Raw genomic sequence first — 27,484 nt, forward strand, 5'->3', positions numbered from 1 at the left:
CCCTCCCTGGCCCCGCCCCTGTAAACCCCGCCCCCTTCGAGTCCCCCCGTGGGTCCCGTCCATCGGGGCCCCGCCCCTTCTAGGCCCCTCCCCCCTCCCGCACTGCCGGCTTCGGTTTCATTTTCCCGGGTCCCGGGCGGCGGGGGGAGTCCCGTGGGGTCCGGGGATGGCGCGGCGGGTCCCGGTCCCGGTCCCGGTCCCGGAGGCGGGACGGGTGAGCGCGGCCAGGCTGTGCCTGTCTTGGGGCGGCCCCGCTCCGGGCTGTGCCGGACGCTGCGGCCAACTGCACCTCTGCCGTTATTTCCTCTTCGGGACCTGCCGCCAGGCCAAGGCCGGGTAAGGACCCTCCCCCCCCCGCCCCCTTCCCTCCCCTCGGGCCTCTCCACGACTACTCATCATCTCGCTATTTGTCACTCTGTGCAGAGCACTGCGCCGAGCGCTGGGGGAGATCCAGGGTCATCGGGAGGGGGGGAGTCCCCCCCGTGGGGCTCCCAGGCTTCATCCCCATTTTGCAGATGAGGTCACTGAGGCCCAGTGAAGTGACTCGTTCATTCATTCATTCAATAGTATTGATTGAGCGCTTACTGTGTGCAGAGCACTGGACCGAGCGCTTGGAGTGACTCGCCCACAGTCACCCAGCTGACGGGTGGCGGAGGCGGGATTCGAACCCACGACCTCGGACTCCCAAGCCCGGCCTCTCTCCCCTGAGCCACGCTTAGGGGAGAGTCCGAACTTGGCAGACGCGGCCCCCCCGCCCTCCACGAGCCGCCCCCGGGCCAGCGAGCAGCGTTGGTTCGGAGCCGAGAGCCCCGGCTTGGGAGTCCGAGGTCGTGGGTTCGAATCCCCGCCCCCGCCACCCGTCGGCCGGGTGACTCTGAGCCGGTCGCTTCCCTTCCCTGGGCCTCGGTGACCTCATCTGCAAAATGGGGGTGCAGAAGGGGAGCCTCCCGTGGGGCCACCCCACGACCCCGTATCTCCCCCAGCGCTCAGGACGGCGCTCTGCACAGAGTAAGCGCTCAACAAACACCGACGTCATCATTATCGATGGAGGAAATCTTTGGGGCGCTGTACTGGCCGCCCCGGAGAGGACGTGCAACAGTAGGCACGTTCGGAGAGCGACGCTCGGCCCGTCGGGAAGTGGTGTTGACGGTGGGTTTCGAGGGTGCGGAGCGCTGTTCTCTGCACTCGGGAGAGGCCCGTTCGACGGTGTTGGGAGACCACGTTCCCGCCCCACGGGGAGCCTACGGGAAGCAGCGTGGCTCAGTGGAAAGAGCCCGGGCTCGGGAGTCCGAGGTCATGGGTTCGACTGCCGGCTCCGCCGCTTGACAGCCGGGTGACTGTGGGCCAGTCGCTTCGCTTCTCTGGGCCTCGGTTCCCTCATCTGTAAAATGGGGATTGACTGTGAGCCTCACGTGGGATGACCTGATGACCCTGTATCTCCCCCAGCGCTTAGAACGGTGCTCTGCCCATAGTGAGCGCTTAACGAATACCAACAGTGTTATAACAAGTCACTTAACTTCTCTGTGCCTCAAGTACCTCATCTGTAAAATGGGGATTAAGACTGTGAGCCTCACGTGGGACGACCTGATGACCCCGTAACTACCCCAGCGCTTAGAACAGTGCTCTGCACATTCATTCATTCATTCAATAGTATTTATTGAGCGCTTACTATGTGCAGAGCACTGGACCGAGCGCTTGGAATGAACAAGTCTCCAGGGAAGAGGATGGCGGGGGTGGGGGAGTCTGCATGTGGAGACTGACCTCTGCCCTCTCGCCTCCTACCTCCCTCCCGGGCCCCCAACCCTTCCAGGCCCAGCCCGAATAGTATTTAATAATGTTGGTATTTGTTAAGCGCTTACTACGTGCAGAGCACTGTTCCAAGCGCTGGGATAGATCCAGGGTCATCGGGTCGTCCCACGTGAGGCTCACAGTCTTCATCCCCATTTTCCAGATGAGGGAACCGAGGCCCAGAGAAGTTAAGTGACTCGCCCGCAGTCACCCAGCTGACAAGCGGCAGAGCCGGGATTCGGACTCGTGACCTCGGCCTCCCAAGCCCGGGCTCTTTCCACTGAGCCACGCTGCTTCTCATTGAGCGTCTACTCTGTGCGGAGCACTGTACTAGGCGCTTGGAATGGACAGTTGGGCAACAGATAGAGACCATCCCTGCCCAATGGCGGGCTCACGGTCTAACTGGGGGAGACAGCAGAGCAAAACAGAACGAAACAAAATAAGATCCTCAAGATAAATAGAATCGAGGAGTTATACACCTCCTTGACAGAATAAATAGGGTAAGAAATAATATATACAAATGAGCACAGTGCTGGGGAGAGGGGAAGGGGGGCTCAGTCTGGGAAGGCCTCCCGGAGGAGGTGAGCTCTCAGTAGGTCTTGGAAGAGGGGAAGAGAGTGGGTTTGGCGGACGTGAGGAGGGAGGGCGTTCCGGGACGGCGGGAGGACGTGGGCCGGGGGTCGACGGCGGGATAGGTTCTCTCCAGCGAGGGCCAACGAACGGGCTGGAGCTTGGAGTACCAGGAGACGGGGGGGTGGGGATGGTGGACGTCGGCTCTGACTGCACCCCCGTGTCGGGCCCCTTCCAGGAAAGCGTGTAAATTCGGCCACAGCTTCCGGTCGGCCCATAATGCGACGGTGCTGCTGCACCACAGGATCCAGAACCTGAGTGACATCCAGCTGCGCCTGCTGCTGCTGCAGAACGACCCCTCGCTGCTGCCCGAGGTGCGGACGGTCCTCGCCCCCTTGTCCGGGAGGGGCCCTCCCTGCCCCCTTCTCCCCGGAGGGGTGCGGCCCTTGGGGGGTAACTTTTCACTGTGCCGGGCGGGGAGGCGGGGGCTGGGGAGAGGGCACGGGGCGAGGCCCAGCACCAAGAGAGCAAGAGCCCGGACTTGGGAGTCAGAGGACGTGGGTTCTGATCCCGGCCCTGCCGCTTGTCTGCTGTGTGACCTCGAGCAAGTCACTTCGCTTCTCTGTGGCTCCGTTCCCTCATGTGGAAAAGGGGGGTTGAGACCGGGAGCCCCACGCGGGACAACCCGATGACCTCGTATCCAGAAGAGAAGCAGCGTGGCGCCGTGGAAAGAGCACGGGCTTTGGAGTCAGGGCTCATGAGTTCGAATCCCAGCTCTGCCACTTGCCGGCTGTGTGACTGGGGGCAAGTCACTTCACTTCTCTGGGCCTCAGTTCCCTCATCTGTCAAATGGGGATTAAGACTGGGAGCCCCACGTGGGACCACCTGATTCCCCTGTGCCCACCCCAGCGCTTAGAACGGGGCTCGGCACATAGTAAGCACTTAACAAATACCAACATTATTATTATTATTACCCCGGCGCTTAGAACAGTGCTTGGCACAGAGTAAGCGCTTAACAGATAGCATCCTTATCATTATTACCTACTGGGTGCCGAGCCCCGGACGGAGCCCCGAAGACAGCGGGAAATTTATTCATTGGTTCAGTCGTATTTATTGAGCCCTTACTGTGTGCGGAGCATAATCGGACGCCCTCCCCGCCCACCGCGACCCCCTCCCCGGGGGCGCGCCTCCCCCTTTCTCGGCCCCCCAGGTGTGCCTGCATTATAACAAAGGAGACGGGCCCCACGGCGCCTGCACTTTTAAGAAGACCTGCGGGAAACTCCACGTCTGCCAGTTCTACCTACGGGGCACCTGCCGATTTGGCCAGGGCTGCAAGCGATCCCACGACCTGCTCAGCTCCGAGAACCTGGAGAAGCTGGAGAAGTGGGGGATGAGCGCCGACCTCACGGACGCGCTCCCGGCCATCTACCGAAACGCCTACGCCATCCAGCTCCGGGGCCAGTCGCCCAGCTCCGGCCCGGACCGGCCGAGTGACCGATCGATGGGATCTGGAGTCCGTCTAGACCGTAAGCTCGTCCGTTCAGTTCAGTCTTGTTTTCCGAGCGCTTGGCGTGTGCGGAGCACTGTACCAAGCGCCTGGGGGAGTACGATGCAGCGAGAGAGACGGTCCCCGCCCACCGCGAGCTCACGGAGGCCTTGAATAATAATTTTGGTATTTGTTAAGCGCTTACTATGTGCAGAGCACTGTTCTAATCGCTGGGGTAGATGCAGGGTCATCAGGTTGTCCCCCATGAAGCTCGCAGTTAACCCCCATTTGACAGATGAGGTCACTGAGGCACAGAGAAGTTAAGTGCCTTGCCCACAGTCACACAGCTGACAAGTGGCAGAGCTGGGATTCGAACTCATGACCTCTGACTCCTAAGCCCGGGCTCTTTCCGCTGAGCCACGCTGCTTCTTAAAGGCGGGGAGAGTAGTCCGTATTGGACTCTCCCAAGCGCTTGTCCCGCACACAGTGTAATTATGGTACTTATCAAGCACTTCTTGTGGGCCGAGCGCTGTCCTACGTGCGGGGGTAGATAACGAGTTAATCAGGTTGGACGCGGTCCCTGTCCCACGTGGGGCTCACGCTTTGAATCCCCATTTTATAGATGAAGGGACTGAGGCCCGGAGAAGTTAAGTGAGTCAAGCCAAGGTCGAACGGCAGACGTGCGGCGGAAGCGGGATTAGAAGCAGGTCCTCTGTCTCTCGGGTCCGTGCTTTATCCACTAAGCCACGCTGCTTCTAGTGCTCGATATATACCATAGATTCAGCGAGCGCTCTACTATGTGGCGAGCGCTGTGCTGAGTGCTGGGGCAGGTACAGTACAGTCAGCTCAGGCGCTGCCTCTGCCGCACACGGAGCTCACGGTCAGAGGGGGGAGGAACGAGGTCTTTATCCTCATTTTACCGATGAGGAAATCGAGGCTCAGGGAAGTGAAATGACTCCCCCGAGGTCACACGGCAGGCAGGTGGCCGAGCCAGGAGTAGAACCTGGATCTCCCGACTCAGTTTCTCTGGAGTTTGTCAGGCCCCTACTCTGGGCTAAGTCATTGGCCTTCTCTGGGCCTCAGTTTCCTTCTTGGGAAGTTTTTGGGAGGAGGAGTGTATGATGACTTAATAGTGATGGCACTTATGTAGAACTTAATAGGTACCAAGCGCTGTGCTAAATGTCGATCCTGTCTATGCTTCCCCGGTGACAGAGACAAAAGGGAGCGCGGACCAAACCAGCCCCTCTAAGCCCACCAGCCAGGAGGAAACCGATCAGATCTGCCTCTACCACATTCGGAAAAGCTGCAGCTTCCAAGGTGAGACCTGTCCCGAGCCCGCCTCCCCCCCCCCGGCCTCTGGCGAGCCAACGTTCCAGGGATGGCAGGGGCGCCGTCCCCCCGGAGGACCTGGATTCTAATCCTGGCTCTGCCCATCACTTACTCTGTGACCTTGGGCACTTAACTTCTCTGTGGCTTAGTTACCTCATCTGTAAAATGGGGGTTCATTACTTGTTCTCCCTCCTACTTGGGCCGTGAGCCCCCATGCGGGACGGGGACTGTGTTCAAACTAGCTAGTACCTACCCCAGTGCTTAGAACGGTGTCGACACGGAGTAGGTGCTTCACCAAGTGCCGTAAAACAAACAAATAGGCCTAGAACCCGCGGGCCCAGCCTTGCATTTCCCCTGGCCTGAGTCAGTCTGGCCGGAGAGACCCCTCACGTCCTCCTTGGCTGGAGCCAGCTCTTCCATCCCTGGTATTTGTTAAGCGCTTACTCCGTGCCAAGCCCTGGGCTAGATACATGGTGATCTGGTCAGATGCGCTCCCTGTCTCCAAAGGGACTCACAGTCTGAGGGGGAGGGAGAACTAGAATTTCATCCTCATTTTCCAAATGAAAAAACCGAGGCACGGAAAAGTTAAGTGACTTGCTCAGGATGACACGGCAGGCCAGTGGCGGGGCTGAGATTAGAGCCCAGCTCTCCTGGCTCCCGCCGGGCAACCCTCCTTCACCTCAACTGGGTAATACTTGGTTTCTCTTCCTGGGGTGGCCTCCTGGACACCTTGGCCCGAGACTCTTTTGTACCCCAAGTTCAGGGCGCATGGGGTTGTTAAAGAGAAACAGGCTCTCATCGTTATTATTATGGTTATTCACTGTGCTAAGATCTCAAGGGGTTGGCCTCAGCACACTGGCTTTAGTGCAAAGAGCACGGGCCTCATAGTCAGAAGACCTGGGTTTTTATCCCGGCTCTGCCGCCGGTCTGTTGTATTAGTCCCATAGTCCCCCATCTGAAAAGTGGGGATTAAATACCACCAATTCTCCCTTCCCTTTGGGCTGTGAACCCCACGTGGGACAGGGACTGGGTCCAAACTGGTTATCTCTGTCTTCCCTAGCCTAACTGCAGTGCTCAGCACGTAATAAGTGCTTGATAAATACTATCATTATTATTATTAAAATTAGTTGCAGTAGTAATAATATTTCATTTTGCGTGCATCTGAATTTTAGACAAGTGTTTCCGGGTTCATTTTCACCTGCCCTATCGCTGGCAGTTCCAGGACGGAACCACGTGGAAGGATTTTGAGACTATGGAGGCCATCGAAAAAGCCTACTGTGACCCTGGAAAGAACAGGTATGGACTTGGGGCCTCCCCGCCTCCACTTTGGGGCCCAGGGTGGCAGCAGGGCCTTTGGGAGCTGCTCCGTTGCGGCCTCCCGGGGGGAGATTGAACATCCTCCGGGCCGGCCCGGTCTGCCCGGAGTCTTCCGGGCCGTGGGACCCTCTGCCACGTGGCTCCCGCTTGGGACGTCCTCTCTCCCTCCTTCCCTCTCTTTAAACCTGCCAGACCTCAGCATTTCCCCCCTTCAGAGCCTCCAGGTAGCCCCCCTCTTCCTGAAACTTTCCCAAATCGATTCTTCCCCTCCCAGAGGCCGAGCGGCTGGCTTGGGTAAGTGTCAGAGGAGGGAAGGAAGGGGGGCGCTTCAGTAACCCTCGAGGGAGCGGGGCACCCCCCTCCTCCGTCCTCCTCTGGCCCGGATGCTGCCCACTGACCGATTCTGGCGTGCCGAAGCCGACACCGGCCAGCCGGACCCAAAGCTCCGTGGCTCGAGGCCCCGCCTCAGATGTAGCCCGTCCGTCAGTCACTTCCGTCGATTGAACGTTTGCTTTCGCGGAGCACCGTACTCAGCACTTGGGAGAGGGCAGTAGAGTTAGGAGACGTGATCCCCGCTTTCCAGGAGCTTACAGTCTTCCTTGTGCAGAGGACCGTACTGAACGCCTGGGAGACTGCAGTAGAGTCAGCAGATGCGATCCCGCCCTCGTCGTCGTCGTCAGTGATGCTTAACGAGCGCTTATTATGTGCAGGGCACCGGGCTGAGCACTTGGGAGAGCGCAGTTGAGTTGGTAATTGGGATTACTGCCCTCGCTTACAATCTAGCAGGGGAGGCGGGGACTAAAATTAATTACTGGTAAGGAGAAGCGACAGAGATAAAAGGTGGATAGGGCTCCTGGGTGGGCGATGGGGTGAGAAGCAAGTGCTTAGATGACCCGGAAGAGGCAATAGGTGGAGAAATAGGGAGACGAGCGATTAATCAGGAAAGACCTCCAGGAGGAGAGGCGATTTCAGGACTGCGAAGAAGGGGAGAGCAGCAGTCAGCCGGCCGTGACGGACCCGGGTGGGAGTTCCTGGCAGAAGGGCCTTGGTTGTCTGCCGGGCCGTGCCCACCCTCGCCACCGTCCTGTCTTCCCCAGGTTGCTGGTCAGCGGGCCGGTGGGCCGGGTGGCCTCTCTGAACTTTGAGGACATGAGCTGGGACTCCACCCGGGCCCGGCGCCTCTCCACGACCTCATCGCTCACCAAGCCGCCTCACTTCATCCTCACCACCGACTGGCTCTGGTTCTGGGAGGACGAGCTGGGCCAGTGGCGAGAGTACGGCATGGAGGTCAGGGCGGCCTGGGGTCGCGGCGCGGGGGAAGCTGGGGGGAGGATGGAGGTCGTGGAGGCCTGGGATCGTGGCGGGGGAGGGGGGGGGAGAGGTTGGAGGTCAGGGCATCCTGGGGTCATGGGGGGCGGAGTTGGAGGTCAGAATGGTGGAGGCTGGAGGTCAGGGTGGCCTGGGGTCGTGAGAGGCTGGGGAGGGCGGGAATTGTGGAGGCTGGAGGTCGGGGTGGACTGGGGATGCGGCGGAGGGAGGCTGGTTTGACACCAGCCCTGCCCCTTTGCCGGTGCCAGGCTGCTTCCTCCCTGGGCCCCGCCAAAGCCCCTTCCCCAGCCTGCAGAGTGACCGTCCCTTCCCATCTTCAAGATGGAACGTGCCCCCGCCCCAGCATGGCCCCAGGCACAATGTCGCCTCGGTCCCCCTTCCACTTCCCGCCATGGCGGGGTCCTGAGATGCCCCTCCCCCCGGGGTCGCCCCCTCACAGGGCCCGAAGCGCTCCACCGCTTCCATCTCCAGCCAGGATCTAGAGAAGGCCTACCTGGACGGAACGGCCCCCACGCTGCAGTTCAAAGCCGGGAATCACACGTACGAGTTCGACTTCAAAGGTATTACGAGTTCGACTTCAAAGGTACCTCCGTGCAGCCGGGGATCCGGCGCACCCCCGTTCTAGGGATCTGGCGGCCCTCTGCCCTAGAGATCTACGAGTCTGCAGCCCTGCAGCCCACAGTCCGGCTCAATCAGTCAGTGGTATTTATTGAGCGCCTACCGTGTGGAGAACCCTGTATGTTGGTGGTGGTGATGGAATTCGTAAAGTGCTTACTATGTGTCAGGCACTACACTAAGCGCTTAGGAGAGTACAGTATAACTATATAACTCACATTTCCTGCCCAAAGGGAGCCTAAGCGTAAAGGGGAAGACAGCCATTAAGAGAAATAAAGAAATTACAGTTCTGTACGTAAGTGCTGTGGGGCTGGGCCGGGGGACGACTCAAGGGAGCAAGTCAGGAAGACACGGAAGGGAGTTGAAGATAAAGAAAAGAGGGCTTAGGGAAGTCCTAGGGCTGTGAGTGGTGCTGGCAGAGGTACTGATGGGAGCCTTAGCCCCAAAGATTCCCCCGGGGTAGGAACCAAGCTCTGGGGATGGGCTATGGGGAGGCCGGAGCCCAGACCTCCAGGATTCCTGCTAGGAGTGGGACGGGGTCCAGATAGCCTCGTCCCCAAGGTCCCGACTCCGCCCTCTTCCCCCCTACCGCTCTGGTCCCCCAGAGTTAGCACCCCTGGCAGGGAGGCCGGGCGAGGTAGGCTCACGGGACGTCAGACGGGAAGGGCACTGCGGCTCCCGTCGGGCCGGGGGGCCGCTGCGGGGGGCCGGGGTTCACCCGGTGAGCACCTTACAGCCATGGTTCAGAAGAACCTGTACTACGGCACCAAGCGGAAGGTGTGTCGGAGGCCCAGATTCATCTCAGAAGGAGACGTGGTGAAAAAGCAGAAGAGGTGAGCCTCCCATCGCCTAAAAAAGAGAAATGAAACCTGGTGAAAGGGGAAGGGGCAGATGGCCCCTAGGAACTGGTATCTTGGGGCACACTGCCCTGCCCCATTTAGGTGCATCCAGTCTACGGGACGTTGAGCCGGGTGCCTATCCGGTGGCGGTGGCGGTGGTGTTTGTCTAGCACTTACTGGGTGGCAGGCACCCGGGTGGATACAGGCACTTTGGGTGGGACAGAGTCCCCGTCCCACATGGGGCTCCCGGCCTTAATCCCCATTTTACAGATAAGGGAACTGAGGCCCAGAGAAGTGAAGTGACTGCCCCGAGGTCACACAGCAGATAAGTGGCGGAGCTGGGATCAGATCCCAGATCCTTCCGACTCCCAGGCCCTATTTGCTCTACTCGTACGAATGTCAGTCTATTCACGATGCCATGCTGCTTCTCGGTGCAGGGTGCTTGGGAGCCTGCTACTGAAATAGAAGACACCATCCTTGTCCTCGCGGGGCTTTCAGTGGTCCCGGGCAAGGAGGGGCAGCAGGAGCCCCCAGGGCCGTGGGAGCTGGGACCCGGTGGGCGGTGGGAGCCGACGAACGGCCGGGCCCTCGGGCCCCGGCCCGGCAGCGCCCCCGAAGAGAAGAGCCGTTCGGGTGACGGCGCCGTCGCCCCGGGAAGCCGTGAAGGATGTGGACGAGAGCTGGGTGGACAGGTGGCTTCCGTTTCCGGGAGGCGGACGTGGTCCCCCGACACCCCGTTTTTCTCCCCTTTCCAACGTCCAGCGACCCTCGGGGTCAGCGTCCTCAGAACATCCCAGCCCACTGGGACAGGTCTGCCCTGCCCGACCCAGGCTACAAGGTAGGAACTCGCCCTTTCCTTGTGGGGTTGTCCCTCTCCGTCACCACCCCCGCAGCCCACCCGCCCCCTCACATACCCCTTCCTCGCTCCCAGCGCTGGAGCTCCAGGCACGGCCGTGGGATCTGCCTTTTCTGCTATCGGCGGACTCCTGGAGGACTTGGGCAGATCTACTGATGCACAGTCTGGGGAGAGTCAGAGGTGGGGAGGGAAGAGTCGGGGGGGGGGGGGGTCCGGTGGTCCACGCCGGGTCACTGGGGCAGAGGCGGGAGTGGAGGGGAGAGTCGAGTGTTGGATGGCCCGTGCCGGGTCCCTGGGGGAGAGTCAGGGATGGAGGGGGGCAGTCAGGGGTGTGGGTTGGTCCGTGCTGGGACACTGGGGTAACAACTGGGTTGGAGAAGAGAGAGTCAGAAGTTTTGGATGGTCCATTCTGGGCCACTGGGGGAGAATCTCCCTAGTGCTGGAGCCGGAGTCCTGGAATCCAAAGACCATGAGGCCGATAGAGGGGCATTGTTCGTATTTGGTGATCCTCCCCCTCCATCTCTTCCAGCTGATTCCCCTGGATGCGTCCTCTGAGGAGTACCAGAAGGTCCAGGGGCTCTTCCAGCGTACCGTGCCCAAGCTCTATATCTGGAGCATCCAGAGAATCCAGAATGTGGCCCTGTGGCAGGTCTTTCAGTGGTAGGTGGGAGGGCCTCTCGGGGCCGGCGTGGCTGCAGTCGTGTCTCCTAGCTCTGACTACCCCTCTCCCTGGGCAGGGGCCCCGTAGATGTCAGGCGATATAACCCGTCAATCCATCAACCAGTGGTATTTACGGAGCGCTCAGGGTACGCAGAGCACCGGACCGGGCACTCGGAAATGTACAGTGTGATAGAGTTGGGTGAACACGATGCCTGCCCACAAAGAAATCACAGTCTAGTTGGGGCCACGGATATGGGGATAGAAGACACTGAGTTCCCCTGGCTCCTGGAAGGCTGGGAAACTCTGACCTGGGTTCTGGGCTTGCCCATGGATGAGGTGGGGCCAGTGGTTGGCCTTCTGGTGGAGAGTGCACGGGGCCAAGAGGCAGGGGACCCAAATTTCAATCAATCACAGCTCTGTCACTGGCTTGTTGCGGTGCCCTGAGCCAGTCGCTCACCCTCTCTGGGCCTCCGTTTACCCATCTGTAAAACGGGGATAAGAAGACGGTGAGGGAAAGCGGGTCCCTCTCAGTAGCCCGTGAGACCCATTTGGTGGCCACGTTGACCCGGAAACAGGGGCCGACATTCCAGTACCATGGGGTAGGGAACTCACCCTCGGCTCTTGAACCTCCATTCCGTCTCAAGGGTTGTGGCGTGGGAGGTGCTGATTTGAGCAGATTTCCAGTCAGGCGTGAGGGGTCCCTCCGTGCTCCCTCTCCCGCCCCCCAGCCTGGGGGCAGTCCCTAGTGCCCCTTGCCCGGCACCACCGGTCCCACTGGGCATTTTAAGCTGGCGCTGCCCCGCACTGGTGTCCTCGGCTGTGCCAGGGGGATGGGTGTGGTGCGGTTGAGAGGGGTGGGCGGTTGGGCACTGGGTCGGGGAGGGGGCCGGACGGGGGGAGGCGGCAGCAGGTCTCTGCCTCGGGCACGCAGGCAGAAGGAGCAGATGAGGAAGAGCAACGGCGGGCAGGAGGTGGATGAGCGGCAGCTGTTTCACGGGACCAGCCAGAAGCACGTCGATGCCATCTGCGAACAGAACTTCGACTGGAGGATCTGTGGACTGCACGGCACTGCCTACGGCAGAGGTAGCGCCCTGCCCCTGCCGGCCCGCCACCCGCTCTCGCTGGGCCACCACCCACCCCAGAGAAGCTCCAGACCCTCTCTGGGCTTCCGGGGACTCTGCCTCCATTCTGGAGTGGGGGTGGCCCGGGTAATAATAATAATAATGTTGGTATTTCTTAAGCGCTTACTATGTGCCGAGCACCGTTCTAAGCGCTGGGGTAGACATAGGGGAATCAGGTTGTCCCACGTGGGGCTCACAGTCTTAATCCCCATTTTCCAGATGAGGGAACTGAGGCACAGAGAAGTTCAGTGACTCGCCCGCAGTCACACAGCGGACAAGTGGCAGAGCCGGGATTCGAACTCATGAGCCCCGACTCCAAAGCCCGTGCTCTTTCCAGTGAGCCACGCTGCTTCTCCCGGGCCTGGGAGGGGACTCCTGGAGGTTGGGCTCCCGGAGCCCTGCTTCGTCAGCCCTGGTGCCCCTGGCGGGTCAGGGGTGGGTTCAGAAGCGGGGTGGACTGGACACCTTTTATTGATTTATTTCTTATAATTTTTAATGGTACTGGTTAAGTGCTTACTACAGTCACCATGCCCCCCCTCACCCTGCTGATCTTCTACTGCAGCACAGCCCACACACTTCGCTCCTCTAATGCCAGCCTACTCACTTGGTACCTCGATCTCGTCTATCTCCCCGCCCACACCTCGCCCATGTCCTGCCTCTGGCCCCGAACGCCCTCCCTCTTCACATCTGACCAAGTGATTACTCCCCCCTCTTTCAAAGCCTTATTGAAGGCCCACCTCCTCCAAGAGGCCTTCCCTGACTAAGCCCTCCTTTCCTCTTCTCCCGCTCCCTTCTGCGTCGCCCTCACTTGCTCCCTTTATTCACCACCCACCCCCTCCCAGGCCCACAGCCATGACATATCCATTATTTATTTAATTATTTCTATTAATTTCCGAATGACCCTCTAGACTGTAAGCTCACCGTGGGCGGGGAATGTCGCGTTGTAATTTCCCCAGCACTCAGCACAGTGCCCTGCACACAGTAAGCACTCAGTAAACACGATTGAAGGATTGATTGAGGATGGGGGTGATGGGGAGGAGGTTGGAAGGAGGACAGAGATCACTGGGGAGGAAGGAGAGGAAGTCATGGAGAGGAAAACTCGGGCGGGGGGGTGATGGAGGGGAGGATGGGGGGAATGGGCGAAAGGTGTTTGGAGCCAAACGTTTCTCCCAGCGTTCCCCAACCTGATTATCTTGTATCTGCCCCAGCACTTAGCTCAGTGCTTAACAGAATCCCATAACGTCGGTGGGGATTATCCCCCGGACCCAGGGGCGGATATAAGGAATCGGTCAATCGATCGATCGATGGTATCTTCTGAGCGCTTAACTGTGTGCAGAGCACTCTACTAAGCACTTGGGAGAGTACAATATAACAGTGAACAGACACATTCCCCGCCCCCAGACGAGCTTACCCTCTAAAGGGATTCTGGGCTCGGCCCTGGGTGGCGGGGACCCTCCCCTCCGCCCCCCAACCTAGCCGTTCTCTCCCCGCTATAGGGAGTTACTTTGCCAGGGACGCGTCCTACTCCCACCATTACAGCAGCCTGGAGCTGAACTCCCAGATCATGTTCCTGGCCCGCGTTCTGGTGGGCGAGTTCACCCAGGGGAGCGCTTCTTACCTCCGCCCTCCACCCCGGCCCGGGACCTCCGGTGGCTTCTTCCACAGCTGCGTGGACAGACCCGCCAGCCCGTCCATCTTCGTCGTCTTCGAGAAGCACCAGGTCTACCCGGAATACCTGATCCAGTACTCGGGCTCCCCTCGCTCTCCGGCCTCCACCTAACCCCGCCCTGCGCCCGACCTGTGACCCCCAGAGGGATGGGCCCACCCGGCCGCCACCCCCCACCCTTGGGCCGAGGCAGGGCGGTGTGGGAGGAGCCATCCCCGCCGTCATCTGTGGTGCTCGTTAAATCGATCGGGGGCCTTTATCGAGCGCTGTGCGCACAGCACCGTCCCGAACGCTTGGAAGAGTATGTATGCCGCAAGAGTTGGTAATAATAATAATAACGTTGGCATTTGTTAAGCGCTTACTATGCGCAGAGCACTGTTCTAAGCACTGCGGTAGATACAGGGTAATCGGGTCGTCCCACGTGAGACTCACAGTTAATCCCCATTTTACAGCTGAGGTAACTGAGGCACTGAGAAGTCAAGTGACTCGCCCACAGTCACACAGCTGACAAGTGAGAGAGTCGGGAGTCGAACCCATGACCCCCGACTCCGAAGCCCAGGCTCTTTCCACTGAGCCACGCTGCTTTCCCTTTGTTCCCCTCACAGCTGAGTGTTGAGGTAGGCACCGGATAAGCACGTGGCGCTCACGGTCCGAGGGGGAGAGAGCAGGTGTCTCAGTTCGGTGCCGCAGTTCACTCGACAGTCCCTGGTAGTAACTGAGCACTTTCTGGGTGCAGAGCACCGTCCTGAGCGCTCGGGGAGACGACGATACAACAGAGTTGGTGGATGTGTTCCCTGCCCACCTACAGAATGGCCATCAGTGATTTGTGGCGGGCCAGCGACAGAGCCGAGATTAGAACATCAGAATGCCCGGCCCTGATCTTTTGAGCAGCCCATCCCGGCGGCTGGTGTCCGGGGGGGGGGGGGCACCGAGCCCATATTTTCCCCTCCCCCAGCGTTTTATCCCAGGGGAGACTCGCCCGCTGGCGAGGGAGGGCAGGCAGAGGGGCCCGGGGGCGGTTCCAGTGCAGCTGCTGAGGAGGGCAGGGGCTGCCGTTCACCTGCAGCTCGGGGCAGAGTTAGCGACCACGTGCAGGCCGATGGACGGTTTGGTTGGCATCGGAGGCTGCCGTGATCATTTCCCCGTCCCCGCCCGCCCTCAGCCTCGGCGCTTGGCACAGTGAGCCCGGGGAGGGACCCGGGTAAGCGGGGTGGAAGGGGGTGAGGTGGACAGCTGCGCCTGCTGCTGCGAAACTGCAGCGGGGGATGAGGGGGTGAGAGGAGGCGGGATCCTGCACCTTCCCTCCCCCCCACTTCCCGGAGCACCGGACGTACTTTCTGCTTTTATTGCTTCTGGCGGATTGGGAGCTCCCTGTGGGCAACCACTGTCTCGCGATGGGTTTTTCAGGGGGCATTGCCGGGCGGGGGGAGAAGCAGGCCTTGAACGTAGGCAGCAGGGGGCACGGGAGCGGGTGGCATCTTTGCCGCTTTCCAAGGGAGTCAAGCCCCCTGGGCTCCCACTGCCACGGTGTGGGAGGGTGGTCCCAGGCCGGGGAGAGAGATCCCGTGTATCGGCAGCAGCTCTCCCACCTCAGGCCGACCTGCACCTCCTCACGGCTTCTCATTCCCCCTCCGCCCTCCCTGTCCCCAGACGCTGTGGCCGGGGATTGTCTCCTTACTCTTCCCGGTGCTTAGTACAGTGCTCTGCACACAGGAGATGCTCAGCAAATGCAAACGACCGATGACAGAAAGGGCCAGGGGAGGAAAAATAAAAGCTTGTTCCTTTATCCCTGGGTGTCTGTTTCCCTGTGGGCACTGCGGGGTAAGGGGCTGCGTGGGGTATGCACGTGCATGTGCTTTGTGCGCGCTCACGTGTGGGAGGCATCCGATCCCTCCCACCTTCCTCCTGTGACCTGCTCCGTCCCCGGCCTAGAAGTAGGAGTCCAGAGAGGGATCGGCGGGCTGGCTTCCCAGGACTCCTGGGCTGGCTTACGGAGACGGGAAGCCAGGAGCAGCTGAATACACCTTTATTAAATCCTGGAGAATGAGCAGAGTCCAGATCCCAGCGCTGGGGTGGTCCAGCCCGGGCCCGGGAGGGCCCCGGGAGCTCCCCATCTGGAAGGGGCTGCGGGTCGGAGTGAGGGGGAAAAGGGACGGAAGTGGCGAGCCGGCCTATCCGCTGTGCGGTGTCCGATCCCGGGGCCGCGTGCCGTGGTTCAGCTGGGCTGGCGGGGGCCTGGGGCAGGCGGGGGACCCTGGCGAGGCAGGAGCTGGACGACGACCCCATCTCGGGGCCCCAGAGTGGCCTGGGACGTGAGCCGCAGCGGGACCTGAGGGCAGAGGGGGAACCGTAAGAGGGGGGCAGCTGGGCGCTCTTAGCATTCCCCGGCCGAGGCGGGAGGTCTGCGGGGGTCCGGGTGGGGCGACAGTGCCGCAGAGACCCCAGGGAAGGGGGAGGGGAAGCCGGCGCTCCCGGGGCCTTGCTCGTGGAGCGGAGGCCCGATCAGGGCTGTCCGGGGGGTTGGGTGGGTTTGACTTCTCAGGAGTCCGGCGGCTTCCGGGGCCAAGGCCGGGAGAGGAAGGCTTGGGGTCGGTGGGACGGACCGCCGAGGGTCAACCTCTAGCAGCAAGGGCTGCGGGGAGGGGGTTGCGCGGGGCCCGGCAGCCGCAGCCCAGCTTTCTGGGTCACGGTGGTGCCCCGCTGGCCGAAGTGGAAGGGGCGGGTGTCACCTGGGTGCCCGGGCAGCGGGCGACTCTGAACGCCCGCAGGGTGCGGAGCAGTGCCAACTTGATCTGCAGCAGCCCCAGCTGGGTTCCCAGGCAGGCCCGGGGCCCGGCGCCGAAGGGCAGGTACGCGCAGGGTGGGGGCCGCTGCCCCGTCTCTGGGTCGAATCTGGAAGGCAAGTGGAGGACGGGGGGGGTTGAGGACAGCGGGGAGGGAGGCAGGAGTCTGCCCGGTCCCAGGGTTGGCATGGGCCGCGCCTCTGCTGCCCGCTCCTTCGGCCTCGTGCGCTGTCTGAGGACCGGGGAGACCACGTCTGAGTTCGTATCCTTTTATCTCTTCCAAGAAAGCCCCCCGCCCTCGTCAAGCCACTCTGAGGAGCCGCAGGGCCGTGGCTTCAAGAAGGGGCGAGGGCACGGCCCCGTCTGCTGCTTCTGAGGGCGCAGAGGTAGCCTATTTGAGGGCAACAAGTGTCCCCCATCCGCCCCTCTGGCCTTCTGCCAGCGCATGCCGCTGGCCACGGGGGAAGTGGGCCAGAATGGGGAGAGTTCAGTGCCAACCGTCCCTGCTGCTGCACAAACTCAAGCGTGGGTCTTTTTCCCCTCCCAACCTCTGTCTTAAGGAACCCAGGTGGCCCTAGTTCGACCACTTCCCGAGAGGAAGACCGCGGTCACCCAGTCACCCCAGCCGGCCCGGGGCCAGAGTAGGATCCCAACTCTATTTCCGGGTGTTTGTGAGGAAGAGTTCTCTCTCTACGTTGCGCTCCTCCGGATCCGATCTCAGTGCTATTAAAACCGCCTCGGGGCCCTCGGTAGCCTTTTCCCTGCGCTCCGGACAGAGCGGGGGGGGCAACGTCGGCCCTTCACGACCACCGTGAGGGGTGATACCTCGCTATCATTTATCGATTCAGTAGCCGTCCCTCGTGCGCAAAGAGGAGGAAGCTGGTGGTGAGATCCCCTGTGGGTCAGTGAGTACGTGGCTGAAAAGAGCTTACACGCAATCGCGTCATGCCTTACTCTGTTGACAGGTTTGCGGCGCCCGGAGCCGTTGTTCCGAATGATAACGAGAATGACAAAGCCATCTCCGGCTGGCTCCTTCGAGTTCCCGGCCTGAGCCCTCCCAGTGGGGAAGATTCGATCGCATTTATCGAGCGCTTAGTGTGCAAAGCCCTCGAGTGAGCTCTTGGGGGGAGTACAGTATAACAACGGAAGGACACATTCCTGTCCACAAGGAGCTTGAATTTTCCCATTTTCCTTGGGCTCTAGAGGCCCCCCCCCCCCCCCCGGAAGGAGTTCCTTGCAATACCCAGAGGCGAAAGAGGTTGGAGAAGGAATCCCGAAGGATCAGCAGGCTCCAGGGCCCAGCCCTAGCCCCAAAAGACCTGGGATGAGTCCGGAGTGCGATGCAGCTAGACGAGGTTTCCGTCCGCTCCAGATAACGCAGCCCGCGGGGCCGAGACACGGCCCCCACGCTGGGGTCCCGACCCCGGCCCTCGACGAGAACTAAGACGCTTGACGCGGCGGCACGTACCTCTCGGGGAGGAATTTCTCCGGCTCGGGCCAGTACGCGGGATCGCGGTGCAGGTGGCCGACTGCTGTTTCTACGACCGCTCCGGCCGGGATGCGCTGGCCCATCACCTCGCAGTCTTGGGCCGCTACCCTGGTGAACCTGCACCGGCGAAAATCACAAACCCTCGTGCTGACCGTCCCCTTGGAGGGGGCACTGACCGAGTGCCCCCTTCGGGGCCCGGTCGAGCCCTGATGGCCCGGCAGAGGGTAACAGATGGCCGGCCCCACTTGCCCTCCAGAATCTGGTCATCGTGCCTCTCGTACCCTCTTGAATCCAGCGCCCTGCCCACAGTAAGCACCCAACAGGTACCACTGACTGAACCAGCCTCAGAGGAGTTAAGGGACTTGCTCGAGGTCTCAGGTCAGGGGCTGGAGCGGAACTTGAACTCGGCTCTCCCGATTCCCAGCCCTGTGCGTTTTCTTCCACTGGACTACGCTGCCTCTCCTGCCGTTGGGGGAGTGCGGGGTTGAACACAGGTGGGGCTAAGCTGGGACCCCTGACCCTAATTCTTGGGACAGAGTGAGCGACATGGTTTCCTGAGATATATTATTTAGACTACGAGCCTCGGTGGGACAGGGACTGTCACTGACCTGATTATCCTGGTATCTTCCCCAGCATTTAGAACAGTGCTTGACACGCAGTGAGTGTTTAACAAATAGGATAATTAATTGTTATTACTAAGGTCAGCCTGGAGGACTTCCTGAAGAGGAAAACACTAGCGCCGTGGTCCAGAAATGTACACGTCTACGTGCATGTGCGTGTTCACAAACACTCATAGTTCCCTGGCATCAGTTCGGTCACTTGACTACGTCAGGGCCTTTGCTGTCTCCAAAGCCTTTCTTATCAGTTGTCTCCTAGCTCCATGGCCCAGTGGATAAAGCGCAGGCTTGGGAGTCCGAAGGACGTCGGTTCTAATCCTGGCTCCTCCGTTTGTCTGCTGGGCGACCTTGGGCAAGTCCCTTATCTTCTCTGGGCCTCAGCTACCTCCTCTGTAAAATGGGATTAAGGCTGTGAGCCCCAAGTGAGACAGGGACCGTGTCCAACCCGTAAAGCTTGTATCTACCCCGGAGCTCAGTAGAGTGCCTGGCACAGATTAGCACTTAAATCCCTTCAAACGAAAAAATCATGACAGGACCCCTATTCTGGGAGGCAGGGGCTGTTCTAATTTTAAAGATGAGGACACTGAGGCCCAGTGAACGGGTACTTTTGCTGGTAAAGAGGGGGGTGGCCAGGCTCATGTCACAGCCCCCGCAGACCCCGTAGCCAGCCCCGCACGGCCAGTCCCGGGACTGGTTGTGGAGGGTGAATGTCACGGGGGAGGACCGACAGCGCGAAGGGCAAAGTGACCGCTTGACCTTGAGCTCTGGCCCCGATGTTGACTGTCCCTTCACGAGCTGTGCTACAGGATCACATGACCCGTGCTTGGAGCGGGGACCGGGAGAAGCAGCAGGAGGAGGAGGAAGCCGGCTTTCTCTGACTGGTGGGATCCGGCTACCTCGAGGCCGGGCATTCCCCTGAGAATAATGGAGCCACCCGTACCGGCCAAGAGAGCGGCGTCCCTTGAGTCGCCTCCTTCCGAGCACCGTGATTTGCTCAGAGATGCCTCCCAGGCAATGATTAGCCGAGAGGTTAGGTTCTGGGAAAGAAGCCGGAGCGAGGAGAAACGGGGGAAAGGAGGAAAGGTCTGGAGAGGCAGGAGGGCAGGGGTCTGAAATTTCAGAGCTCTTGGGGGAGAGAAGAGCGGCGGAGCCGGCCACACCCTAGGGAGAGGGTCCGGCTGCGGAGGGGACAGGAGCAGGGGCAGACCGAGGGTTTTTTTCCAAGTTAAGGTACGTCCGGCCTCGAGATGGGACCGCGTCCTTGACCGCCGTCCCAGAGGATCGGGAGGAGGCCAGGGAAGGCCGAGGGGTCAGACGGCTGGGGAGGCCAGGGCAGGCACAGCAGCAGGTCAGGGAATCACCTGAAGGCCGGTGGGTACATGCGCAGGGTCTCGGCAATGACCATGTCCAGGTAGGGGAGGCCTTCCTGCAGGCTGCTGAATGTGGGCGGCTCCCCCTGAGAAAGGGGAAGGAGGAGGGGAAGAACAGAGACGAGGGGGTTACTCCAAACTCATCTCTTCTGGGGTGCGGCCCACCCCGCCCCTCCCCACCTTAAACTGCCTGGGAGAGCGGCTGGTGGCCCCGTAGCCCTGGAGGAGCCAGGGGGCCCAGAGAGAACATATTCCCGGCTGTCAGGGCGATTTCCTCTCCCCGACTCCTCTGGCTGCTGTGCTCTGCGCCTCCCCTCCCTAACCCCCCCAAACCGTTCTCTTTCACCGGTCATCCCCTGCCTCAGTTTCCCGTTGGGGAAGAGCGGGCATGGCCCCCGGATGCCAGCAGAGGGCAGCACGAGCTCACACAGGCCCCGACATGGGACTCGACCAGGCACTACGGGGCAAGAAGCTGCAAAATGAACGACCTAACTATCACAGCTCAAAGTGGGGCAGGGGAAAGAGCCTGAGAGGGAGGGGAGGGACTTGGAGGGAGGATGCGGGGGCCGGGGGGTGGGGGGAGGATGTGTCTGGAGGGAGGAGGGGGACCCTGGGGCAGGGGGAGATTCCTGGGGACGGGGTCAATGTGGGGAGGCTGAAACTTCAGCCATGGAAAATAGATAAAATAAATGTTGGTATTTGTTAAGCCCTTACTGTGTGCAAAGCACGGTTCCAAGCCCTGGGGGATACAAGGATACAAGGATATGAGAAGCAGCGTGGCTCGGTGGAGAGAGCGCGGGCTTGGGAGTCGGAGATCACGGGTTCTAATCCCGGCTCCGCCGCTTGTCAGCTGTGTGACCTCGGGCAAGTCGCTTAACTTCTCTGTGCCTCAGTGACCTCCTCTGTCAAATGAGGATTAAAACTGTGAGCCCCACGAGGGACAAACTGATCACCTTGTATCCCCCAGCGCTTAGAACAGTGCTTTGCACATAGTGAGCCCTTAACAAATACCACAATTTAAGGTGATCAGGTTGTCCCACTTGGGGCTCACAGTCTGAATCCCCATTTGACAGAGGAGGTCACTGAGGCCCAGAGAAGTTAAGTGACTTGCCCAAAGTCACCCAGCTGACAAGCGGCCGAGCCGGGATTAGCGCCCGGCCAAGAGAGGGAGGAAGCAGACTGAAGGAGGAAAAGGTAGAGAAATAGTAATAATAATAATGGTATTTCTTAAGCACTTACTATGTGCCACGCACTGTACTAAACACTGGGGTGGGTACAAGCAGATCGGGTTGGACACAGCCCCTGCCCCACGTGGGGCTCACAGTCTCAATCCCCATTTTACAGATGAGGGAACTGAGGTACGGAGAAGTGAAGTGACTTGGCCAAGGCCACACAGCAGGCAGGTGGCAGAGCCGGGATGAGAACCCATGATCTTCTGACTCCCAGGCCCCTGCTCGATCCACTAGGCCAGGCTGCTTCAGTAAAAGGCAGAGGGAAAGTTCCGTCTCCAGCGCTTAGTACAGAGCCTGCATACAGTAGGCATTTGGTAAACACCTCTGAAGGATGGCGCAGCTCACCCCCCTTCCCGGCTCTGGGCACCCGCACCTGGATGTCCGCTGCAGCTCACCCCCACCCCGGGTATCTGCCCCAGTTCACCCTCCTCAACCGGCTCAGAGCTGCCCAACCACAGTCACACACAGCGGGTCCGAAATGGAGACCCCCCCCGCCACCCTCCTGGCCGGTGCGGCCCACCCCTCCGCCCGGCTCACTGAACGTCCAGACCCCGCTCCCCACCCGGGGACGGGGTCAGTGAAAGAAGTGGGGCCCAGTGGAAAGAGCACAGGGCTGGGAGTCGGGAGACCTGGGTTCTAATCCCAGTTCTGCGACTCGCCTGCTCGGTGATCTAGGGCAAGTCATTTCCCTTCCCTGTGCCTGAGTTTCCTCATCTGACAAGTGGGACTGAGAATCTAGCCCTCCCTCTTACTTCGCCTGGGAGCCCTTTATGGGACGGCGACTGCGTCTGCTCCGCTCCTATTACATCTATCCCGGTGCTTGGCACAGAGTAAGCACTTAACGAATCCCACCGTAAGATTACGACTGTGGGCAAGTCACTTAACTTTTCTGTGACTCAGTTACCTCGTCTGTAAAATGGGGATTAACTGTGAGCCTCACGTGGGACGACCTGATTACCCTGTATCTACCCCAGCGCTGACAACACTGCTCTGCACATAGTAAGCGCTTAACAGATACCAATATTATTATTATTATCATTTTGATGGTGATTATTATTGGTCGAGAAAATGGCACACAACCCCTGCCAACCCAGCAGCCATCTCCTTCACCCCGGCCCCGGGGAGTTGAACGTCCTGGGTTTTCTGGCCCTGCCCGACCGGGTGACCTTGGGCAACTTGCTTCTCCTCCCTGGGCCTCATTTTCATCTGAAAATGGAGATAAGAAGCCGCTCCTCCCTCCCCACTCCCCCTCGCCGCGACAAACCGGCCCCGGCCAAATGACCGGAGCAGTAGCGATTGGAGGGTCTGGGTGAAGAAAAGACAGAAGCCACAGGGACCCCCCTCCCTGCCCACCGCGCCTGGCTGATTGAGTGGATTGACATCACCGGAAATTAACAGCTGCCTGGGATTATGTAAATTTATGTTAAATTATACACTCTGTCACCCTTTCCCCATAAACCGTCTACACGTGACATTTACAAAAAGTGACATCTTCTGCTCATAGTTTATCTTCCCATTTGAGGGGCTTCAGTTACCTTTCAACTGTCTTTCCTGCTGTGGGGGACACACTGAGCTAGCCAGGAGCTCCCAGGAAGGTTTCTTCTTCTTCTTTTGAGGGTATTTGTTAAATACTATGTGTCAAGCACTGTGTTAAGCACTGGGGTGGAAACAGCCTAATCAGACACCATCCGTGTCCCACACGGGGCTTTTGATAGAAGCAGTGGGGCCTAGACATCAGAAGGGCCTGGGTTCTAATTCTGGCTCCCCCCACTTGTCTGCCGGGTGGCCTCGGGGAAGTCACTTATCTTCGCTGCACCTCAGTTACCTCATCCGTAAAATGGGGATTAAGACTACGAGCTCCATGTGGGACATGGACTGTGCCCAACCTGATCAGATTGAATCCACCCAGCATTTAGTACTGTACCTGGTACCTAGTAAATATTAAACAAATACCACTATAATATAAAATAAACTAAAAAAGTAGGGAGAGCAGAGATCTTATCCCCATTTTAAAAGTGATGAAACTGAAACCCAAAGAGGTTAAGTGACTTGCCCAAGGCCACTCGATAGGCTTGTGATGAAGCTGGGTTTTGAAACTGGGTCTCCCAATTCCCGGTCCCGAGTGCTTTCCATCAGGCCGCCCCCGGGGAGACACGTTGAGGGAGGGTGGACAAAGTGGGAGGGTCAAGAGCGGGGTGCAGTTAGAGCGGAGAATAGTTAGAAGTGATCTTGGAGAGAGCAAAGAGGAGAGCAGCAGGTGAGGAGAGCCAAGACGTCCAGAGGGAGCTGCGGGACGACCCGGACGCCAGTGGTGAGTACTTCACGCTTGGCACGGAGGGAGATGGGAAACCATCACGGGGTTCAAGGACTAGAGAGACGCGTGCCGGGACGCTGCAGGAAGATGTGCCATGAGGAGGCCATGATACGTGAAGGTGAAGAGCACAGGGAATCAGCTCCCACGGGAAGCTGTGCAGCTGGGAATATCAGCTGGTCCCGGAGCAGTTTGGCTGGATCCGTGCTCCATAGCAGGGGGAGAGTCAGGGCAGGAGCGGGGAGAGCCAGGGAGGTGGGTTAGTCTGTGCTGGGTCACTGGGCGAGAGGCAGGGGTGGAGAAGGGGGAATAAGGGGTGTTGGGTGGTCTGTACTGGGTCACTGGGGGATAGTCAGGAGTGTTGGATGATCCACGCTGGGACACTAGGGGAGAGTCAGGGGTGGAGAGAGGAGAATCGGGGGTGTTGGAAGGCCCACGCTGGGTCACCGGAGGAGAGTCAGGGATGGAAAAGAGAGAATCAGGGCCGTTGGATGGTCCGTGCTGGGTCCCCGGGGGAGAGACGGAGATGGAGAGGGGAGAGTCGGGGCGTTGGATTGTCTGTGCCTAACCACTTGGCTAGGTGTCCATGAGGGCAAGCAGCAGACAGCTCTTTTAAGTGCCCCAGCACCGCTGGATGAGCCCCATGGGCCCCGGGGAAAGGTTTGCATGGGAAAAGGAAGTGCGGAAGAGCAGGACTACAGAGCCGCTCCCTGCCCCGCATCCACCTGTCCCCTGCCGTCCCACACCCGGGAGCCTTCTTCCTCCGGCCTATCGAACCAGCCCCCGTCCCTCCACCTGGGGTCCAGGGGGAGAAAGACACCAAACACATTTCGGGTAGGAGGAAAAGAGAACGGAAACGTGGCAAGTGAATAACTAAGGGCCGAAATAATAGAACGTGCCACCCGATGTGGATGGAAGTGCAGCAGGGCCAGGGCGGCAGGGGGAGGGCGGGAGTCGGGGAAGACCTCTCAGAGGAGGTGGGATTTCAGGAGTTGCCGTGGGCCGGATTTTATGGTTTGGGGGTCCCAGCCCCTCCTCTGGGAAGGGTGGGGAGCGGGCACTCACGTGGCTCTCGCCGAACTCGTCCACCTCCCTCAGCAGCTTCCCCTGGACCTCGGGGTGGGTGGCTAGCAGATAGGTGGCGAAGGACAGCGTGTTGGCCGCGGTGGCGTAGCCGGCGATCAGGAAGACCAGGGCCTGGCCGACCAGCTCGTCCTCCGTCAAGGGCTCCGGGGCCCGGCCGGGGGCGGCCCCGGGTCCGGCGGCGTCCGGCTGCTCCGGCCCGGGAAGGCCGATCCGTCCGTGGGCGTCAAGCATCTCCTGGAGGAAGTCCCTGCGCCGCTGGGTCCCGGGTGGGCAAGGACAGGCTGAGGTAGGTCATGGCCCCGGCCAATTGCCGGCACAGGGAGCGCGCTTCCGGCCGCTCGCCCCACTTGAACCTCCTCTTTTCCCTCCTTTCCCTCTCCAGGTTCGCCGGATCGTGCGACTCCCCGGCCCTTCCCCCCGGCAAGACCCCCTCTCTGCCTGCCATGAGGAAGCCCAGGATAGGGAGGCGGTGTGGCTTAGTGGAAAGACCGCAGGACCGGGATATTGGCCCCTTATGCAGGGGAGCGGGTATGACGCCTCACGCCTTAGACAAGACCACTGGGGCAGCAGAGCTTCTTGAGGGCAGGGATGGTGTCCAAGGGCCAAGGGCCTAGAGCAGCACTCCACACACAGTGAGTGCTCAGTAACAATAATCATAATAACAATGTTGATATTTGTTAAGCGCTTACTAGGTGCAGAGCACCGTTCTAAGCGCTGGGGGAGATACAGGGTCATCAGGTTGTCCCACTTGAGGCTCCTACAGTTAATCCCCATTTTACAGAGGAGGTCACTGAGGCCCAGAGAAGTGAAGTGACTCGCCCACAGTCACACAGCTGACAAGTGGCAGAGCCGGGATTCGAACCCATGACCTCTGACTCCCAAGCCCGGGCTCTTTCCACTGAGCCATGCTGCTTTTCTATAAACACCACGGATTAATGGATTGATCGATCTGATTGATAATAATAATAATTACGGTATTTGTTAAGCACTTACTGTGTACCAGGCGCTGTTCTGAGCACTGGGGTGGAAACGAGCAAATCGGGTTGGACACAGTCCCTGTCCCTCGTGGGGCTCAGAATCTCAATCCCCATTTTACAGATGAGGGAACTGAGGCCCAGAGAAGTCAAGTGACGTGCCCAGGGTCACACAGAAGACGAGGGGCGGGGCCGGGATTAGAACCCATGTCCTTCCAACTCCCAGGCCAGTGCTCTATCTTCTACTCCATGCTTCTTAGTCCCCACACACGGTATCTGGAGAAGTTGGGGGATGGACTGAGTGCCCACTGAGGGCACTGTATTGTTCTGAGGGCTTTGCATTGTATTGAGCATCTGGCAAAGTCCAACAGAAGCCTGAATTGAATCCCCTGCGTGAGAAGCAGCATAGCCTAGTGGCAAAAACACAGGTTTAAGAGTCAGAGGACGTGGGTTCCAATCCCGGCTCTGCCACTTGTCAGCTGGGTGACCTTGGACAAGTCACTTAACCTCTCTGTGCCTCAGTTACCCCATCTGTAAAATGGGGATTAAGACTGTGAGCCCACGTGGGACAACCTGATTCTCTTGTATCTACCCCAGGGCTTAAAACAGTGTTTGGCCCGTGGCAAGCGCTTAACAAATGCTATAATTATTATTATTATTATCCCCTGCCCTCAGGGAGGCTCCTCTTTAACAAGAAAGGCCAACAGACAAGTATTAAGAGAAACAGCATGGCCTAGTGGAAAGAGCCCGGGCCTGGGAGTCACAGGACCTGGATTCTAATCCTATCCCTTCGAACTACCTGCTGGGTGACCTTGGGCAAACCACTTCACTTCTCTGTACCTCAATTTCCTCATCTATAAAATGGGGAGTAAATTCCACTCCCTCCTACCTAGACTATAAGCCCCACGCAGGACGGGGACCGTGTCTGAATTGATAACCTTGTATCTACCCCAGTGCTCAGTACAGTGCTTGACGCATACTAAGCGCTTAGCAAATACTTGAATGTGGCAGGAAACACCCGGTAAAGATGGAGAACGTAAGGTCCGGTGACTCCGGCTGGGCGGCCACGACGGTTTCGGCCGAGGCCTGCGGGTTTTTCTGGCCCGGCAGTGATCTTCCCCACTCCCAGGACACAACGGGGGGGGCCGGGCAGGAGGGGCCGACCTCTGCCTCCGGGGAGTCTCAGCGGCACTGCCAACCTCAGGCGCCCGGCCCCCCGCCGACCCTCCCAGCCTCCCTCACCTCACCGGCAGGCTGCCGAGAGCGCCGCGCCATCACGTCCTGGACCGCCCGCCTGAAGAAGTCGCTCAGCTCGTCCCGGCTCTTGCTGGGAAGGGCCCGGGCCAGGGGGGCCAAGAAGGGAAATGCATCTGGGGCGGGGGCCGGGGGAGAGCGAGAGAGAGCGCGGTCGGGCGACGGCAGCTTCACGCCCCAGCTCGGCCCTGGCCCTGCAGGGAGCGAGCCACACCCTGCCGGACTCCTCCAGCCGGCAAGACCTCGTCCGGCCCGCAGAAGCGGGGCCCGGGAGTCAGGAGCCCGGCTTCTCATCTCTGCTCTCCCCTGGGCCTGCCGTGAGTCCTTGGGAAAATGACCTAAATTTTCTGGTCCTCAGTTGTCCCACCTGTGAAAACGGGCTAAGGACCCTGGCCTCCCCCAGCCTCACAGGGGCATCGGGAGGCTAGAGGGAGGCTGGATCACTGTTGTCCCACCTGTCGAATGGGTTAGGGACGCCAGCCTCTCCTTGCCCCGTAGGGACGTTGAGAAGGTAGAGGCAGCTGGCCGGAGAGCCCGTGGGAAACCCTCACGCTCGAGGAGTGACCGCTGGGGAGCTGTCGCCTGTCTGCCCCCCGCTTACGGAGCAAGAAGAGCACCGGCCTGGGGACGGACTGCTCGAAGAAGCGTCTGCAGTGCTGGACGAAGGGGTCTCCCGGGTCCCGCTGGGAGTCCACCTGCAAACCAAAGGCCAGGCTGGCGACGATGTCCAGGGTGAGGCAGCCGAAGGACCTGGTGACGGGGGCAGGGCATAAGGATGGGTCGAAAGAAATT

The 27,484-nt window shown here is 59.9% G+C and overlaps 2 protein-coding genes across 2 annotated transcripts in view; one reads left to right on the plus strand and one right to left on the minus strand.

Moving 5' to 3' along the window:
* The window catches only part of LOC100089554 (protein mono-ADP-ribosyltransferase PARP12), a 36,116-nt gene extending 22,188 nt beyond the window's left edge, over nucleotides 1-13,928 (plus strand). Inside the window, exons 14-25 of the mRNA XM_029075233.2 lie at nucleotides 84-336; nucleotides 2,597-2,732; nucleotides 3,569-3,884; nucleotides 5,057-5,161; nucleotides 6,346-6,469; nucleotides 7,588-7,777; nucleotides 8,259-8,379; nucleotides 9,171-9,267; nucleotides 10,036-10,111; nucleotides 10,659-10,789; nucleotides 11,721-11,872; nucleotides 13,407-13,928. Of these exons, the coding sequence (XP_028931066.1) occupies nucleotides 84-336; nucleotides 2,597-2,732; nucleotides 3,569-3,884; nucleotides 5,057-5,161; nucleotides 6,346-6,469; nucleotides 7,588-7,777; nucleotides 8,259-8,379; nucleotides 9,171-9,267; nucleotides 10,036-10,111; nucleotides 10,659-10,789; nucleotides 11,721-11,872; nucleotides 13,407-13,690 (1,985 nt within the window). The 3' untranslated portion in view covers nucleotides 13,691-13,928. The remainder of the gene's footprint in view (nucleotides 1-83; nucleotides 337-2,596; nucleotides 2,733-3,568; nucleotides 3,885-5,056; nucleotides 5,162-6,345; nucleotides 6,470-7,587; nucleotides 7,778-8,258; nucleotides 8,380-9,170; nucleotides 9,268-10,035; nucleotides 10,112-10,658; nucleotides 10,790-11,720; nucleotides 11,873-13,406) is intronic.
* Nucleotides 13,929-15,586: 1,658 nt separating this feature from the next.
* Nucleotides 15,587-27,484, minus strand: part of TBXAS1 (thromboxane A synthase 1) — a 30,034-nt gene continuing 18,136 nt past the window's right edge. The window contains exons 7-13 of the mRNA XM_007661368.3: nucleotides 27,294-27,442; nucleotides 26,681-26,808; nucleotides 24,444-24,719; nucleotides 19,827-19,921; nucleotides 17,828-17,965; nucleotides 16,306-16,468; nucleotides 15,587-15,905 (exon numbers count right to left, since the gene is read on the minus strand). Of these exons, the coding sequence (XP_007659558.2) occupies nucleotides 15,792-15,905; nucleotides 16,306-16,468; nucleotides 17,828-17,965; nucleotides 19,827-19,921; nucleotides 24,444-24,719; nucleotides 26,681-26,808; nucleotides 27,294-27,442 (1,063 nt within the window). The 3' untranslated portion in view covers nucleotides 15,587-15,791. The remainder of the gene's footprint in view (nucleotides 15,906-16,305; nucleotides 16,469-17,827; nucleotides 17,966-19,826; nucleotides 19,922-24,443; nucleotides 24,720-26,680; nucleotides 26,809-27,293; nucleotides 27,443-27,484) is intronic.

The sequence above is a fragment of the Ornithorhynchus anatinus genome, chromosome 11 (genome assembly GCF_004115215.2).
Source record: "Ornithorhynchus anatinus isolate Pmale09 chromosome 11, mOrnAna1.pri.v4, whole genome shotgun sequence".
Lineage (NCBI taxonomy): Eukaryota > Metazoa > Chordata > Mammalia > Monotremata > Ornithorhynchidae > Ornithorhynchus > Ornithorhynchus anatinus.